Consider the following 18,545-nt stretch of genomic DNA (forward strand, 5'->3'; position numbering starts at 1 on the left):
GCAGCATCTACTTTTGTAGAAGCAGAATTTTACAAGGGTAAATTCAGCTGGTTGTACTCATTTCCCTGTGAATACGAGTCTGAATGTAGCACATCTGCTGCTGCTGCACACCGCAGTTTTGTGTCAGGAAGGGGTACTTCACTAGTTCAGACTCTAGCAGTCAGGACAACATCAGCTAGATGATGAAAAGTTACAAAGCCCTTGCTCCCGTATGTTTTGGTGAGTAATACTGGGTAATATCTGTTGCTAGTAATTCTGTAAAGCAGGCAGGGGAAGCTTAGCGGTCTAAGGTGTGAGGGCCCTGGGGTATAGCTTGTACCTGAGCTGGAGAACCCACTTTGAGGCATACTGGACACCATCTCTCCTGATCAAGAAAGCTCCTAACAGCTGCAAGCAACTCTTAAGGCCCAAGGGAAGACTGTCCCATTTGACGTAGATTTGCTATTGCTTCTTGAACATCTCAATATGGTGCTATGGGATTGGGACAGAATTGGTTCTGCAAAATGGCTTTGTACTGTAAGCAGAAATGAGCTCTGTGGGGTTACTTGAGGGGAAAAAATGGTCAAAATAGACTGAAAACCCTCATGATCTAAAGGAAATGCCATTGCTCCTGAGAAGGGTGAGTGGAAAATCCCCACCTGTTTGGTAGGGCCACTCGGTCTCCCCATAGGCTATGCCTCCAGAAGAAATATTTGTGATTCTCCTGCCAGTCAGTACCTCCAGCATTACCAAAGTGTGTGAAAAACAATCGCGTGAGAATGTCTTTGATGTCGTTTAGAGGGCAGCTCAGCTATCTATCTTCTGGACAGGCACCAGGTCTGGGAAGCAGAAAGGCATTTATACTGTGTTTTAAGTGTTGACCTAAAAGAACTTGTCACTGCATATTTTTCAAAAACCTGTTAATTTAAAAAAATATCTCATAGCTTTTAATTAAATTGATTTGGTGCATTTCTGAGAGTGAGAAGGTGATTTGCAATATTCTCCTTGGTTTGCTGAACTAGCTTACATGAACTTGGAGGAGCTTCCTTCGTCTCCCTGTGGATGAGAAAAGCATATGAAGAAGCGTGGGGTGTAAGGACTTTTGTCTTTCATATGTGCTTTAACTGTAGGGTGGGGATGGAAGTATATATAAATACTTATATAAATATAAAATATATTTAAAATGTTTGAATATTTGCTGAAATGTAGACTCTTAATATTGTCTTCCTTATCTTGCCACTTCAGCTATTGGAATTCATTAGGAAAGAAGTGGTTTGGGTTTTTTTATTTCCTCTTTACACATACGGTGTTTTTTGCGTCAGTCACAGAAAGTGGGGGTGTTAAAATAACTGTCATCCAGGCAGCCTCCCTGCAGATGCTGACTGCGTCCTGTAGTAATGGCCTGCACTGTCACTTGGAGCCTCTTGCTTGTTTGAGGAGAAAACTGTCCAATAGCTCTTCCTTCCCTCCATCCTGTTAAATATGTTGACTATATAATGTGCAGGATGCACAATGTTGTGGTTTTAATCTGGTTTGAGCCAGACTGAATGCTCAAGGTCCAAAAACAGAAGGAAAGATTATCTAAGGATGCTAGGGTTATAGAGTAGGATTCAATGGTACTGGGCTGGAGCTGGCTGCTCCTTGCTGTAGAAGGAGCTCGGCCACCACCCTCCTTTGAAGATACGTGATTTGGGAGGAGAGGACTGCTGTTAGAGATGCCTGTCTGCTCCTCCAGAGCTAATTTAACAGCCTGCCACCTGTTCAGGCAAGGGAAATGCCATCAGTGGAATTTTTCCTATTATATTAAATGACCTGGCTGTATGTCATGGCCTAATGGTGTTAACGCAGAGAGCAGCGGATAGAGGATGATTTTCCCTGAACACTTTCTTTGCTGTATGGGAAAGTAGCTGCTCCCATCTGATTCAGCTGCTAGGCAGACAGATTTCTTTCTGTTGGTCAATAAACAGGAACTGCTGTTTTATGCACCAGAAACTGGGGTACTGGCTGCTATAGTTATGACTTAGTTTCTACTGCCAGATTAGTTAGGACTTAGATATTGCTCTAAGCCAAGGATCTATCTGCTAAAGATGTACAGGCTGAAAGTGAATCTCTGTTTCTACATTAAACAGATTTGTTGTGGCATCTGTTCTGCCCAATGGTTTTTACGGGGGAAACAGTCCAGAGACATAAGACTGAGACACTTCAATTGGTACTTTTGGTAGTAAACATTTTTTGCATTGACACATCTGGTGCACTTGAGTCTTCAGAAATGTGCTAAGTGCTTAAGCATCTTCTTTTATAGATCAAGAGTCCAAGGGAGGCTCAGAAAGGTTAAAGTCTTGATTTACACTGATTACTCAGGCTCCATTGACTTTCTCTTTGAACATCTTTCCCACTGGGCCTTTGACTGACATCCCACTCCCCAGAGCTTCAGTGTGTGTGCAAATAGTCATGGCTCTTTTGCAGGGAGGGGAGGTGAATTAAGGAAAAGCAAGGTGAATTTACCCCATTGATGCACGGTGCAAGCATGCTTTTGCCCCCCAGAGATGACACTTCTTCTCTTGGAGTGTCTTTGGGATGCAGCATTGAGAGTGCTCAGGTCTCTGTTTGCAAGTGTGACGTCTTGAAGTGCTGCAAGGTGAAGGCCCTTGTAATGAGTGACTTGAATGAGACAAACAGTAACGAGTTGTCCAGGGATGGTTCATTGGCTCCTGCCTAGCAGAAGAGGTGTCACTGTGATTTGTGCTTACCTAGCTGTGCAACTGAATTTTATCCTTGAACTGGGCTCCTGGTTTAGACAAAATCCCTTGGGTGAGATGCATGCCATTTGCACAGGGTTCTTAATTAGAAGAATTCATCATAAACATGGGCGTCTTTCTCTTGTTAATATGGCAGGGGATAGAGATTAATTACATCAGCAGAAATGTGTCTTGTTATTTACTATTTCTATGAAATGTGGCAGTTCTTAGTGTCTGCAGACAGAGATGAGTTTCTGTGTGATATTGCTGTGCTGCCACTATTATGCTTTTAATTATTTAATGAATTACTGACTTTTGAGTTGAGGTAGCTCCACAAGGCTTGCTATCAGCTGATCAGGAGATGCTTAAAACTTGCATATTCAAAAATGTCTAGATCTGCAGTGATAAAGGGGGAAGATCATGGCATGTTTAAATTTTTAATGGCAGCCCTCTCCTAAAGTATCTGTGTTCTCCTCTCCCATACTGCCACTAGCAAAGGAAGGGATAGCGTGCAAGGAGATAATTTACTATGATAACTTCAAAATTAACAGCTTAGTTTGGGGCACAAGTAGATCTTGCATCCTGTTTCTCTCCCCTCTGTCCTCCCTCAGTTGGCCAAGGGATGCGATTTTGAAAGCACCGAGAGAAGAGAAAGTCCATTGCCTGTGCAATTATAGAATTATAGAACCATAGAACGGTTTGGGTTGGAAGGGACCTTAAAGATCATCCAGTTCCAACCCCCTGCCATGGGCAGGGACACCTTCCACCAGACCAGGCTGCTCAAAGCCCCATCCAGCCTGGCCTTGAACACTGCCAGAGAGGGGTCAGCCACAGCTTCTCTGGGCAAGCTCTTCTACTGTCTCACCACCCTTGCAGGAAAGAATTTCTTCCTAATATCTGATCTCAATCTCCCCTCCTTCAGTTTGAAACCATCACCCCTTGTCCTATCACTACCCTCCCTGATCAAGAGTCCCTACCTACCTTTCCTTAGGCCCCCTTTAAGTACTGGAAGGCCGCTGTAAGGTCTTGCCAGAGTCTTCTCTTCTCCAGGCTGAACCACCCCAACTCTCTCAGCCTGTCCTCATAAGGAACATGCTCCACCCCCCTCATCATCTTCGTGGCCCTCCTCTGGACCTGCTCAAGCAGGTCCATGTCTTTCTTACATTGTAGTTGTTCTACAGGTACCCTGCCCCCTGAGCTGGAGTGCAGGGACGAGGAGCAGTATGAAGCCCCCATAATCTAAGGGGAAATAGTTAATGGCCTGCTACACCACTTAGACATACACAGGTCTGTGGGGCCAGATGAGATCCATGCAAGGGTGCTGAGGGAGCTGGCAGAAGTGCTCACCAAGCCACTTTCAATCATTTACCAGCAGTCCTGGCTAACCAGGGAGGTCCCAGTTGACTGGAGGTTAGCAAATGTGATGCCCACCTGCAAGAAGGGCCAGAAGGAGGATCTAGGGAACTACAAGCCTGTCAGCCAGACCTTAGTGCTGGGAAAGGTTATGAAGCAGATCATCCTGAGTGCTTACAGGACAACCAGATCATCAGACCCCTTCAGCTTGTTTTATGAAAGGCAGGCCCTGCTTGACTTAACCGAATCTCTTTCTATGACAAGGTGACCCACTTGGTGGATGAGGGAAAGGCTGTGAATGTTGTCTACCTGGAATTTAGTAAAGCCTTTGACACTGTTTCCCACAGCATTCTCCTGGAGAAACTGTCTGCTCATGGCTTGGATGGGCGTACTCTTCGCTGGGTGAAAAACTGGCTGGATGGCTGGGCCTGAAGAGCGATGGTGAATGGAGTTCAATCCAGTTGGTGACCGGTCAGAAGTGATATTCCCCAGGGCTCAGTACTGGGGCAAATTCTGTTTAATATCTTTATTAATGATCTGGACGAGGGGATCGAGTGCTCCCTCAGTAAGTTTGCAGGCAACACCAAGTTGAGTGGGAGTGTTGATCTGCCTGAGGGTAGGAAGGCTCTGCAGGGGGTTCTGGACAGTATGGACTGATGGACCGAGGTCAATTGTATGAGGTTTAACAAGGCCAAGTGCTGGGTCCTGCACTTGGGTCACAACAACCCCATATAGCGCTACAGGCTTGGGGACGAGTGACTGGAAAGCTGCCCGGCAGAAAGAGACCTTGGGGTGCTGGTCGACAGCCGGGTGAACATGAGCCAGCAGTGTGCCCAGGTGGCCAAGGCGGCCAACAGCATCCTGGCCTGTATCAGGAATAGTGTGGCCAGCAGGAGTAGGGAGGTGATCGTGCCCCTGTACTTGGCACTGGGGAGGCCACATCTTGTGTACTGTGTGCAGTTTTGGGCCCCTCACTACGAGAAGGACGTTGAGGTGCTGGAGCATGTCCAGAGAAGGGCAACGAAGCTGGTGAAGGGTCTGGAGAATGGGTGTTATGAGGAGTGGCTGAGGGAGCTGGGGTTGTTTAGTCTGGAGAAGAGGAGGCTGAGGGGAGACGTTATCACCCTCAGTAACTACCTGAAAGGAGGCTGTAGTGAGGTGGGTGTTGGTCTCTTCTCCCCAGTTACAAGTGATAGGACAAGAGGAAACAGCCTCAAATTGCACCAGGGGAAGTTTAGACTGGACATTAGGAGAAGTTTCTTCACTGAAAGACTTATCAAGCATTGGAACAGACTGCCCAGGGAAGTGGTGGAGTCACCCTCCCTGGAGGTATTTAAGACGTGTAGATGAGATGCTTAGTGACATGGTTTAGTGGTGGACTCGGCAGTGTTAGGTTAATAGTTGGACTTGATCTTAAAGGTCTTTTCCAACCTAAGTGATTCTGTGATTAATTGCTTACATTCAGGTTTTCAAGGGTCTGGGTCTTTCACAGAGAATAATGCAAGAACAGCTTGTTGGCCTCAAAGCATCTGAACATTATTTGAAATGCTGTCCAGTGGGGTGCAGCAGGGCTCTCCTCTGAAGCTAGTGGGAACAGTTAGACCACTGGAGAGTCGGTTTTGGTGGGTTTTTTGGCCAACAATCTCCACCTGTCGTCTCAGGAAAATTTTCTTTTAGCTGATTTGTCTCCTTTCTTCCTCTCCAGATCAATATCATGTTGTAAACAGATTGCTAAGGAGAACTATGTCCTTCCCTTGCCTAAAAAGAATGTATGAAAACTGTTTCACAGACACAAGTTTTCAGCCCTCTTTTAACTTGGCAAAGACTTTGCTTTCACCCCAGGAGCCTTGAGGAGCAATGCTAGTGTGGCAAGCAGAGGCAGAAAGGGAAGCCCACGTCTGTGGCTTACAGAAAGAATGGACAAAGTGTATTTTGAGGAGAGCAGTGTTGTAGCAGTTGAGTACTCCTGTACTGTACTGGGCCAAACCCCACTCCGGCTCTAACAACACTTAGAAATTGTGATTTTCAGCTGCTTCTCTCCTCTAAGTACAAAAGCTGGGTAATCAGCGGGGTTACCAGAGAGGAGATGGGTGCTTGTCCATGTGTTTAATTAAGACCTGCTCTTCAGTGAGTGCTTTACTGCAGATGCTCTCTGCACACTTCTTGCACTTTTCTTTTGGGGTTAAAGTGTTAAGCAATCTTTATCCTCTTTTCTTTTGTGCTCTTATGTCATGACTTAGGGATGAAAGTGCTTCCTCTGCCAAATACGATCTGATAGAAGGTCTTGCCTGGAAGATTTATGTATTTGAGTGTGGGGTTTTTCAAGTTTAAGTGCACATTAAGTTGGAATTTAAAGAAATATCTCAAAATGAAGGAGGATAGAACAAGCATTTCTGCCTGTCCTTGTTCTCAAGTGTGCAGTGCCTGTCACTCTCAGAAAAGGAACAGACTGTTGTGGAATTGCTAAGATGCTTGAAGAGTCATTGGCCTGTGGGCTGTGGTGCCTTCTCTGTCCAGAAACAAACCCCAGAATAGTTTCTGTGCAGTTTTTTAAATGTCTAGCATGCAGTTTGGGGGGCCCAGACATGAATGTTTTTGAGATCTGTCACATATCTGAGCACAAGAGTTACAGACACTTAGAGCAGGTAAGAATTTAGTTAAAATAGGTAAGAATTTACTGATAGTCCATAGCTTATTGAATTCCTCCATGTAAAATTGCGTATACAACACTGAGGATTAATTGATTAAACTCTTCTTTGGAAAAGTTTATTCTTTAAGATGTGAGTAATGTAAAATTGCCTTACTGGCTCAAAACAGCATGAAAATAGGAGTTTAAAGTGTCCGTTGCCAGGCAGAAAATACTGTTATCTGCTTTTAATTACAAGACAATATTTTCCTTGGGGAAAAAAAAAAAGAGTGAATCAAAGTTTTTTGTATCCTTCTGGTGAATGGAAGCACTTAATTAAAATAAATGCTTTGGATTTGAGATTTGCAAGGTCCTTCAGATGAAGGACTTGGGTAGACGTGGAAGTAGGTGTTTGATGAAGCTGTTTCCTGCTTTGCAGTTCTCCCTTTGAGCTGAGATGGAAAAGAGGTGTTAAATCACTTCTCAAGGGCTCAGCAAGACATTGCTGCGGTCTTGTGAACATCACTGATTGTGTCCTCCAAAAGGTCTTGCTTGGGCCATGTGGCTGGAGGAAGGGGTGGACAGCTGAAAGAAGTAAGAGTATTTTATTTAAGAGCTTGCAGGCACTTACTACTGTTTCTCTTGCTCTGTTAAGGCACTTATATTTTGCTCTGCAGGTTGTCATGAATAGCTATGCCATTCTTCCAGATTTTGCCAGCTGCTAGTAGGGACAGGGCTTGGAAGGTCAAGAAACACAAGAGAAACTAGTCGTACCAAGACATCCCTCCATCTGTCTGCAAACAATGATTGTATTTCCTTGTGCCTGGGTCCTGATACTCTTTAGGCTTTGAGAGAGGCAGGGGCTGAGCCAGTACAGCCCCATACCAGCAGGAGGTGGCAGCTTTGCTAGGTTGTGAGAGGCCTGGGGGCAGAAGGGTCATCTTCCAGTAACTGGACTGAGAAGACACTGAGGGATGCAAGGTGTATTTGGAAGGAGTGTTGGGGGAAGCAGGGGGAACGAAAGCCAAGTTGGTCTCCACCAGATGCTGGCTGTGGTTCCTGAGGAGAAACATTTTTGCTCTGTTGCCACGGATGTTTGTACTCAAGGTTAAAGTCCTTGAGTGGAGGTGAAGGCACCATTCTGGGAATGTTTTGCTTCAGATGGGTTGACAGCAAAGAGAATTCTTGTTATTAGCCTGATATTAACCAGGGGCTATGAGAGGGATGATGACTCTGTCACTTGCCTGGTAACGTGGAATTGTGCAGTGAAGGGTGACATTAAGTCATTATCAACTAAAAGAAGTTGAGGGAGTTCCTTTCTGTCTTGGTTTAAAACTTGTTGCTTCACACAGGTTAACACGGTGCTCTGGGAAGAGATTGAAGGGGTGAATGTGTGTAGGAAAACAGAGTATGGGGGGTGTGAGTGTTCTAGATATGCTTTTTCCACTTGCTGCTTCCCTCCAAAATTTATCGGTCATTTAGGTGTTGCTTCTGGCATATTGTTCTTTATGTTACAATAGGAGGGGTCTGTTAAAGGCATATCTGACAGGTGGTGAAGTACTTATATGAACTTTCATCTGTTAAGATGCTATCAGGTTAAAAATGGTTGTTTTGCTGGGGAGGTTGCTGCACCCCCAGCTCCAGTTCAGCACTGAGTGGAGGGACTGGGTAGAAAGGTGCCATTTGGACTAGCAGCCCTCAGTTCAGCTCCAAGAGCTGCTGGAGGAGCCTTGCTGGAAATATCCTTGCAGCTTGAGCTTCTGGATTATGAGCGTTTAGGCTGGTGAGTGAATATTAACCTGGAGATAAAGAAGTCTCATGGCCTCTGACTCGTTGCATCTAAGTGACATGGAATGGGGAGGTCTTGCAGGGGGCCAGGCAGGATGGGTAATGAAAGTTAATTTGGAGGGGAAGGATATTGCAATGTGGCAAGATAGGGACCAACTTTTGTTTCCTTGTGCTTTTTCTTCTGTGTTCTGGATTGCAGGGAACAGCAGCTATCTAAACATCCCTGTAGACTTTCCTCACTTTCCTATAAGAAAGGAAAGAAAGGGACAATAATTTTTTAGGAAACTTGAGGTGTGGCTATGTATGCAGTTTCTGAACTGAGTTGTCTGGGAGATGTGTATATGATATTTGCCTGGACGGCCTTGTATGTGTATGTGTTATTTGCCTGGACGGACAGCCTTGAGGTTCATGTTGCAGCCCAGCTATGAGTACTTGCTGTAATGATATTTTAATTGTGCTGACTTCTGGAGACTTTTTTTCAGTACGGAGGATTTTAATCATCTTCGTACTCATTCGAATCTAGTGTTTCTCCTGCTGCTCTGAGTGGTACAAACAAAATAATGACAAGCCATTTGACCTCTGGAGCAAAACCATTGGGGGTCAGAGGGATGCCTCCCTGCATCCACCAAGCGAACTGACATGCCTACCTAATAAGAGACCAAACCTGATCAGTTTGGCTGGTGTACTTCTGTCCCCACCAAGCAGAGGTCCATCTTGGACACCTTTAGTTTAAAAGCCGCAGTGCCATCCTGCAGAAGGGGCTGGTGGCAGGCAGCTCCAGGACCCAGCTGCCTGCCTTCCACCCTCTTGGGTTTCTCTTGTCTGGGGTATCCCGAAGCAGGACTTGGGGCATCCAAGAGCGGAGGACAAACCAGGTTACAGTCCTCTCCTGTGTGAGGGTGGGCTTGCTGGAGACAGGATGACTTGTGTGTGTATACTGTGATGAAGTAACCAGGGCAGCAGTGAGGTAAAGCGCTCTTTAGTTGGAGGTGATCTCTGAGCCTTGCAGCAGAGGCTCTGCCAGCAAAAACTAACAAAGCACTTTCAACTCCATTGATTAAAACTGCAATAAGTGAGCATTTGGTTGTGACGGCTAAGTGAAGTAGTACCTTGACCCATGAGATTTTGTTAGATGTTTCAGTGTTCCCAAGTTAATGAGCCTCCTTGAGATAAGTATCTCTTTTTCTTCTGCCACCTATCATCATGTCTCAGACCTGGCCCAGCAGCATTTGAACTGTGTGACACTGGTTAATGCAGAGATATAAGTTGCTATTGCAGTACCTTCGCCACGGTGCATGATCTGTCAGTTGTCTCTCTCCAAGGCAGCCATTTTTGAAGCAGTCCATCACACGCTACAATTTCGCTTTTGGTGAGGAAGATCGCTTACTTTTCTGCAAAGAGAAATATGATTTCTTCCCTAATCTGTGATTAAAGATCAGTGAACTTTTGAAAGATACCTTTCTACTTTCCTTTAACAAAATTATTCATTCTGTTGTTCCGCATGACTGACAGATATATATCAACTCCAGGCCTTTAGTGTCACAGTACAAACCTTTGCTGCCTGTGTTCAAGGACTGATTACTCATATGCAGAAAGAGTACCAAGCAGTTATCGTCTGTGAGCCGGCGTACAGAAACAGGTAGTGTGCAGTCCTAGCAAATGAGGACAGGAGTGCAAAAATTGCTGCATTTGGCTGTACCTTACAAAGAATTGATGCTGTGAGGCAGTTTTCTATCGTTTAATTTAGCTGCTGGTTTCCAATGAAGTGTGTGCTGTTAAGCTCTTCTGTTCCGTCTAGTTGGGGCATTGGTTGATAAAGGGTCAGCTTTCCCTAATTACCCGAATGGACCAAGTGTTTGGCTCTTTAAAAAAAAAAAAAAAAAGCTTCTGGCAAAAGGATACCTTTCTTTCTGCTTCTGGAAGGATTCTCCCTTGTGTATCCTTGACTCTGAACATGATCACAGTTAGTTATATTTTGGGGGGTAAATGTCTGGTAATCAACTGTTTCATCTTTTTCAGAGTTTTTGGAGTAGCCCATGAATGGCATGTTGAAAACCAAGCTGTTGACCAATGTATGTTCATATACCAGGCCTGGAAAACACCCTTATGATAGTTATATTAAGGCTTCTGTAGGTCATTACCAGACCCTGTAAGTAGACTCTAGCATTGAAGGAAAAGTTGGCTTTACATTATTTGTGCTGATCTTGTAAGCTGCTTTTGGCTGAGCTGTTTAGGGGAGAAGCTGAAAATGGATGCTCATAACAATCTGATGATTTTTCTGAGGAAAGTTAATCACTAGAGTTCCCCAAGGAGGTAAAGAGACACAGTAGCATGGTACTCGTCAGCATGGGTAGGTAGCAACACCATGTTGGATGCAGGCATCAGAAATGGCTTTGAATGAAGTGGGCAGAGCCCTGCAATCACAGTGGGGTGTGAGGCAGGAACTGAACATCTCCTCTCAGCACCCTACTCCCAGGTATCAGGCCCTGCTGTGTCTGCAGCACACTGCGAGTATTAATTTCATTCTGACATAACTGGGAACTGTCTCTGTTTGCACTGGAGAAGAACCTAGCTTTAAAAAAACCAAAAGCAACAAAACAAAGTAAAAATTACTATGGTATTGCTATGGTAACAAACATCTAGAAATGCAGACAAATATCCATATCAGCTGCAGGCTTGGGCTTTATAGCCTGTGCCCTGGTGGTTGCGTATGCGAGTGGAGACAGAAATGATGCTGTAAAGGGAAGCAGCAGCAGGTTTATGATACTTTGGGATCTTTCCAAATATAAGACATACTGCTCCCTCTGCTTAAATCAGGCTAGGAGAAGCTGCAAGCTGTTGGTGCATGTCTGTCATTGCCTGTTCACTACCCACCCAGGCAATGAGAGAGGAGAGGGCAAATGCACTTCACAGCACTGTTATGGCTGAGAAGAGTTGGCTAATTACAGGATCGGCACTGGAATATCCTGCATTTTGAGTTTAAGAACACCTTGGCCTCTCGTTGAGTTTTTGGGAGCCTTTGACTAGTTGGAGAAGACAAGTTCGTTTTGCATGTAGTGTATCATTTGCAGCTTCCAGCAGCAGGTTCAACAGCAGGCCTGGGAGAAGCTCAGCTTCTTCCCTGGCACAGTGTTTAGTTCTGCGTGCAGGGATTCTGGGCTTTGCTTTAATTTCATTCTTGTTTTACATTTTCACTCTGGTACGGGCAGTGTTAAAATCAGTGAAGTAGGAAGGAAAGCAGCAGAGAGCTTTGAGTTTCTGGCTGAGATGGAGCAGGTTCTTCCAAAGCACCCCTAAAGCCTGGAGTGTCTTGGTAACTCAGCTATCTTCCCCTCCACAAACATTGCCCAAAAATTGTGGCAGGATTGGGTAAAACGGCAGGAGAAAAAGGGAAGGAACTTACATCAGGGCAGTTACGGAGATGTAGGGGACCTCACTGTGATGGTGGAGGCTGATGGTAGGAGAGAAGACGATCTGTCATGAGAAGGCCTGGCTTTGAAGAGGAGAAAAGACCTTGAAGTGCTGCACCTTAAAAGAAGTCTTGCTTCCCTGCAGCCCTTCCTGAAGGATGATCCTGAAAGGATCCCAGCATGTGAAAAGGAAGCTGCCTCTTGTAATGCAAGGACTTCTGTAGCATGCTGTTGCTCTGGCTTCCCTCGGGACCAAGTCACAGGCTGATTCTTCCTGACTACCATTTCAGGTTTCAAATTTGTGGAAGCTACTGTGTGTGAGATGTCACTGGGGACTTGATCTGGATGCTTTTGACATGCCGCTTGTTTCTGTTCTACTTTGCATGTGATTGCAGGGAAGCAGGGGAAGAACTCCAGAGTCTCAGTCTCCTGCATCAGGGCAGTGTTGGCATGTAATTATGTACAGTCGTGCCACTTAATGCTTGTAGTGGACATGCGAGGTAGAACTACCTTTGTGTTGACACTTTTAATTCAGGATTGCCCTTTGTGCTGAGTGCTTGACTGTACAACCTTAGATATGCCTTTTAATATTGGCTTGGCGGGGAAGGGGTGAGGGAGAGAGCTGTATAATAAAGTAGTGTATAGTCAGACAGTGAAGAGCCCTTCATCACTTCATGTTGCTTAAGCATCTGTTAATTAAGGAGAAAGATTGAGAAATGCTGTCCTGACAATTGGCTGGATCCTGAGCAGTGAATGTTACTCAATGGGCATAAGAGCTGCTATGCATGCTCTGGCTCACACCCTGCGGCTGCAGAGATCTCGGTGTCAGCTACCTTTGTGCTAGTCAAAAATGAGATTTGAACCGTTAAACCCATTTTATTCGGTAGGAGGTGCTGCTCTGCTAAAGAGTGTTGCTTTTTATTGGCATTCAGTGTGTTGCTGGTCAGACCACCTTCAGCAGTGGCAGGGATAGACTGCTTGAAATAGGGCATGCAGGTGACTCTACTGCCTGGGTGCTGTCAGTCCGTAGTCCTGCCACGTTCAAACTTGTTTATATAAAATACCTCTTACATCCAACCAGCTACAGTAAGAACTGCCTATTCCAGACTATGTAATGCAGCATTACAAGCTAATTCCTCTTTCGCATTCACCTTTTGTCATTTAAGGATAGGCCTCCTGCAGCTTGTTCCCTGTCTATAACAGTTCTTTCAAGTTTTGAGGTGTTTGGTTTTCTGGTTTGTTTGGGGAATTTTAAGTTTATTTTGAGATATCTTTGGTGCTGTTTGTTCCCATGCTTGCAACCACAGCTCTGCTTTTGGTTTTATCAGGTTTTTTTAAACCTACTTTGAACAAACCTGTTGACACATTTCCTTTGTTCATGTTTGCTCATCTCCATGTTTCCTTCTGGAGCCAGAAATACTAAAACCCAACAAGAGTGAGCCAGAAATGTGAAGAATGTCTCAACATCCTTTTCTGTTTGGGAGAAAATGAACTGTCTTACAGACTCCATGTCTCTAACAAGCTGTGTTGCATTTAACTTCTACCTTGCCACCATAACCTCCAGCTAGAAATTTAGACATTGTTTGTCTTCTGGCTAATAAAGGCTATTTAACAACATATTAGTTAAAATGGGTTCTAAACATAAGCCATTTTCCAGGGCAAATAAAGATTTGGAAGAAGGGGAAGTTTAGTGTGTGGAGCAGTTTGATTTTTTTTTTTTTTTTTTTTTTCTGATAGATTGTAGTAAAATCATGAGTGTGAACAACTGAAAGGTACTGGAAAACTGGGCCTGGGTGAGTACTGTGTGTGATTGTTTCTCTCTGTTTATATTTTTGTTGTGGCTGAAATCCTGTCCTGCTGATGTCAATGGGAATTTTGCCACTGGATTTCGCTAGTAATTTACAGCATGCTCAGACTTTTACATTGTGTTCTCCTGAACACAAACAAAGCCTCTGTGCTTCATGCTGCTCTCTGTGGAGAAGAGAAAGCAGACCTCACTGAGCGGAGCTCATCCTCGTGAGCAACCCTGTGGTCTTCATGGAGCTGTGACAGGACTGAACATATCTAGGTTTGATTTTCATTCATATTTAGGCAGGCTCCTGAAGGCCCAGGCAAGATTCTTTGACCATCACAGCACCAGTGGCTTTTTGGAGCTGTGCTCTCTCTTTAGTGTAATAAATTTGTGTGGTGAAAAATGCTTCTAGGCAATGGGAGGTAGTGAGGCTGTTACATTGCCCAGAGACGTGAATGGAGGTCCCTCAGTCCTACTGGTTATACTCAGCTGTCATATTTTGGAAAAGGAGAATGTTGAAAAAAGCATCTGATGGCTCTTGAGAAAGGAAAACTGTCTTCCTTGACATTGGTTATACTCACACAATGCTCCGCTGGGAAGCAAAAGGTTAGGATCACAGCCCCAGCTATCAGAAACAGACACCCACATCTTTGTTATGACCCATGCCTGAACTTTGAGTTTGAAAATTTGCTCACAGAGTGGAAACTGCTGAGCCGGTGGCTGGGTTGTGAGCCAGCAAGCTGTGGTGGGGGTAGGCTGTCAGGAGTGCAGTCCTTGCGTGGTGTGAGGTAAGTGGGACCGGACTGTAGGGCTCTGGGAGCTGTCTGAAAACAAAATTTGGGCAAAAACTCACTAGTTGAATACGTGGAGAAAAATATCAGACATATCTTTTAATGAATGAACTCAAAAGCAGCAGCTCCCAAATCTGCCTGATCAGACTTATGGTTTAGCCAAGCCAAAAACCATCTATAGCCCAAGGTTTCTGTAGTGGTGTTATTGCTGACAGAAACATTATTTGATTTGAAAATCAAGTTTTGTGTCCTTTATCTTCACCTTCTGGGTTTTGAATTTCTCGGTATCCACCTTTTTCTCTTCTGCAAGTATGAAGGCCAAAAATTATCCTTTCAAAAGAAAAGCTGGGAGTTCTTCTAACAGCATAACCCAGGAATTGCGGTTTTTAGGAGATGATCTTAAAATACGAGACTCGCAACAGAACCGTGAGCACTGTGTGTGCAGAGTCAGATAGTGGCTGCCCTTTGTATTGGATGAGGATTGATAGAGTAATGGATTTTAAAGATCCTCACTGGTCATCGCAATCACTGACTTTATTTTGCTGCAGTTTGCACCTGCAGAATGAGACAAGAGGCTGTGTGAGGGCCTGCAGCGCTTTGTTCCTGGGGAGAACTGTGTTTCCACGAGCAGTGGTTTTGGCCATGCCTGTCCTGAGTGTATTTTTGGGATGCCCTCTTCAATGGCTTTTCTCTTTCTTATATGCCCACCTCTTTCCTTGTTGACAGTGATTAAATGGCAGAGCAGAGACTGTTGAGGAGGCCTCTATTAATAATGTGATTGAAGTCTAGAATGACAGAGGCCTGCATAGAGTAACACAGGGCTTTTTCATATTTGACAGGCATATATGAGCCTATTGCATGATTCTTCATTGGTATGGATCCTTGATTAAATTTGCTATTGGGGAGGTGAATTTAATGCCTTTGCAAATGGAGACCCAAGCAGCAGCAGAGCGTGGCTCTGAGGGTCTTGTCAGTTCAAATTGATTGCAGTCCTGGAATTGGAGCAATGCAGTAACTGAAAAATTAATCAATTAAAATGGAATATCACTTGGCTCCTAAACAAAATGCCAACAGCCTGATATTCTCAAATCTTCACTGACAAATAGACAATGAGTTTTCCCACTATTAGAAGACAGTGTTGCATACCGCAGGGCTGAATGCACAGCAGAGAACGTATCTGAGTGAACAAGGTCTTGTGCAGAAGGACTCATTTTTGTAATACCTCATGGATGTATATGCACCATCACTATTATCACTATAGAGAGAGTACCAGGACAATGCCTGGAGGTACATCTCATGGCTTTGAACCTCTGAAATACAAGTCTGCATTGGGAGCTGGAGGTCGTTCTTGAACTTCTCTAAGAAACCAGGTCATGATTCAGTGGCAGCATAAGGAGCTATATTAAATCACTGTTGAACACCAGTTTGGCTGTTGGTTTACAGACAAGTTGCATTTTCATATTGGTCCTGGTTAACTCCAAACCAATGAGTCCTGCCAAGAGCCTTTCTGTGTGATGTTCAGAAGCTAATGTGAGGAAGAGCTGTGTGGAGCATTGTGGTAAATTACCTGACTTGTCAAGGTCGTGTCCTATCCAGGTGTTATTTCCAGGGAAGACAAGCTCTGTGCAGGCTCTGGGGCTGTGGGCCAGCCTCCAGGAGCAGCACGGTAGCCCAGCTGGCATGAAGGCAGGAGTGTGGTGGTTCCCTGAGGCCAGTCTGCCACCCAGCTCAGTCTGCAGGATGTGCTGTGCTTCCCACCTGTGTGGTGCAGCTATCTGTGAGAGGCTCTAACAGTGCCTACCTGGTGATTAACATGGGGAGAGAGGAGAGAGTTGGTGTGGAATTTGATAATATGCAAAATCATGTCTGTTTGAGTGAGATGCCATAACAAAAACATGTTAGGGGAAAATCTTTCCGTGCTGAAAGATGGGGAGAAGTTCCCACCTCTTGCTCTGGGGCTGGGTTTGCCCCGGTGGGCGTGTGAAATGTCCACTTGTCTTCCTGGCTCAGCTGTGCATGTGCACAGTATTTCTGCAGAGTGTGAATGTTGGCTAGTGGCAAAATCACACTATTTTATTCTTAATCTTCTAATCTCTGTTTAAAGCTCTAACTCTTGATAAATGATTTAAAAGGTACTTCAACTTTCTTTCTCTAGCTTTAGCGAAAAGCCATTACAGCATGATCTTGAAGGCAAAGAAAATGAGCCCCAACCTAAATATCATTGAATATTTTAATGCTCTGGGTGAGCAGTGCCTGCTGCTCAGTGCTAGCTGACCTCTGCCCATTGCTTAGGTAACTAGTTCACTGCTGACTATGTTAGCAGCTTATGAGGTCTAAAGTTGCTTTCTCCTTCTCTGAAAATATCTGTGGCAGCATCTGTCACTCTAGACAGTTGTGATTCACTGGGAGGAAAAGGCTGAATGTAGGTCACTTGAGTTTAAAGGGAATAGATTAGCACATCAGCGCAGGAGGCATGCACATACATTGTGTCTGTACAGACAGTGTAGGTGGGGGAGTGGGCATAGAGAGACACAATTTATGTGACTGATATGTTTAATGAAGACCTAGACCACCCTCATTTGAACTGTCTTATTCGCTTCATAGGTGCCACCAGGTAATCATTAAGGCACCATCTGTCTTAGTACAGAATGCTGTATGTCAGTCTGTTGTGATACAGATGTTATAAATCAGGGTTCAGGTAATGCCTAAATGGCCACTGAGTCTAACACTTGGAAGACAAATAACAAAACGTTGTTCCTTTTTTGTCTTTGTTCTAATAATTCAAAATAACTTAGAAACCAGGGCCATTCTTTACATATTTAAATGTCTACGAAGACCGGGATGTTTTTCTAAAAGAAAAAATGCAGCTTCCTGTAGTGCCTTTTTTACTCTGAAGGACCTCAAAACACACTTCTACAAACTGTGCATGTATAACCTTTAGCAGAGTGTTCCTATATGCGGTAAGTAACCTAGATGGCTTTTGCCGAGGAGGTTTGCTTGTGACACTAAACAGATGTCTGAATGCAGACAGCTTCATGTCCATGTGACCATTGCTTTTTTGTACAAAACCTCCATTCCCAGAGGCACAGTGTTCCCAGCTACCCATTGGGATCTCTTTCTGACAATGCTGCTGTTTTGGTGGGGGTGCCAGCATAAACTGCCTAGTCCCTCAGGTAATCAAATAGTGTACTGTCATGTCTGTCTTCTCCCTGATGCCAGATGTTGTCGTGGATATTTACAGATAGAGGGAGATGTGCTTGGAAAACAAGTGCTGTTTCAGGGAAAATCAACCCCACAGACCTCAAACTCCTCTCTCATGCTGGTACTCAGTAATTTTGAAGACCATCCCCTCCCTATTTTTCAGGGTTTTCTCCACATTATTCTTCTCCTAGAGAGAAATATAAAAGCATAAAGGTTTCTATCAGAAAAAATGGCAATGTTCATGTTGCAACAGAATTTGCCAAATAGGGAACTAATGGCTTGGCTCCAGGGTATGAGGTGAAGATTGAATGAACATAGGAGCTAGATGTGTGTATGTGAAGACGTGTGGGTGTTTATGCAAAATCAATGTATGTGAATGTCATAAATATATTAAAAACAAAAATCATAATATTTTTCAGTTTTGCATAATGGACATCTGTGTGCATTAGACTTCAAACTGAGGGAAGAAATAGGCCTTGGCAACTCTTTTACTTCATCTGGGGTCTATGATTCTAAGCAGCCTCATTTCCTCAGAGCTGTTTGGAAGAGAGTGCCCTTGGGCATCTGTCTTTGAAGCCCTTTTGGCTTCCACTGCTTTGCTTTATTCAACATTCCTAAAAACACAAGACTGGAAGGATGCCCCAGGGCATCATGTCCTCTCTCTCCAGTTGTGGGCAATGTCTTCCTGCCTCTGGGCAGCTGGGCCAGAAAACTTTGTAGGATCCAGCCCTTGCTAACAGCCCTTGCTCAAGGTCTGTTCAGGATTACATAGCTGGGTCTAAGATGGACGTAGTTTACAGAAGTCATCTCCTGCTACATGTTACATCTATATGTGCTATATCTGTCTTGACCAGCAGTAGAGCATGA

At 44.5% G+C, this 18,545-nt stretch overlaps 1 protein-coding gene across 2 annotated transcripts in view; it reads left to right on the forward strand.

Annotated features, from left to right (window-relative positions):
* Window positions 1–18,545, forward strand: part of GALNT16 (polypeptide N-acetylgalactosaminyltransferase 16) — a 75,084-nt gene that overhangs the window by 14,186 nt on the left and 42,353 nt on the right. The window contains exon 2 of one of the 2 annotated variants that reach the window (XM_086462108.1): window positions 7,709–7,724. The exons of the other annotated variant lie outside the window; for it this stretch is intronic. Coding sequence (XP_086318234.1) covers window positions 7,709–7,724 — 16 coding nt within the window. The remainder of the gene's footprint in view (window positions 1–7,708; window positions 7,725–18,545) is intronic. 2 annotated transcript variants of the gene reach the window in all.

This window comes from Leptosomus discolor, chromosome 3, assembly GCF_034619465.1.
Source record: "Leptosomus discolor isolate bLepDis1 chromosome 3, bLepDis1.hap2, whole genome shotgun sequence".
Taxonomy (NCBI): Eukaryota; Metazoa; Chordata; class Aves; order Leptosomiformes; family Leptosomidae; genus Leptosomus; species Leptosomus discolor.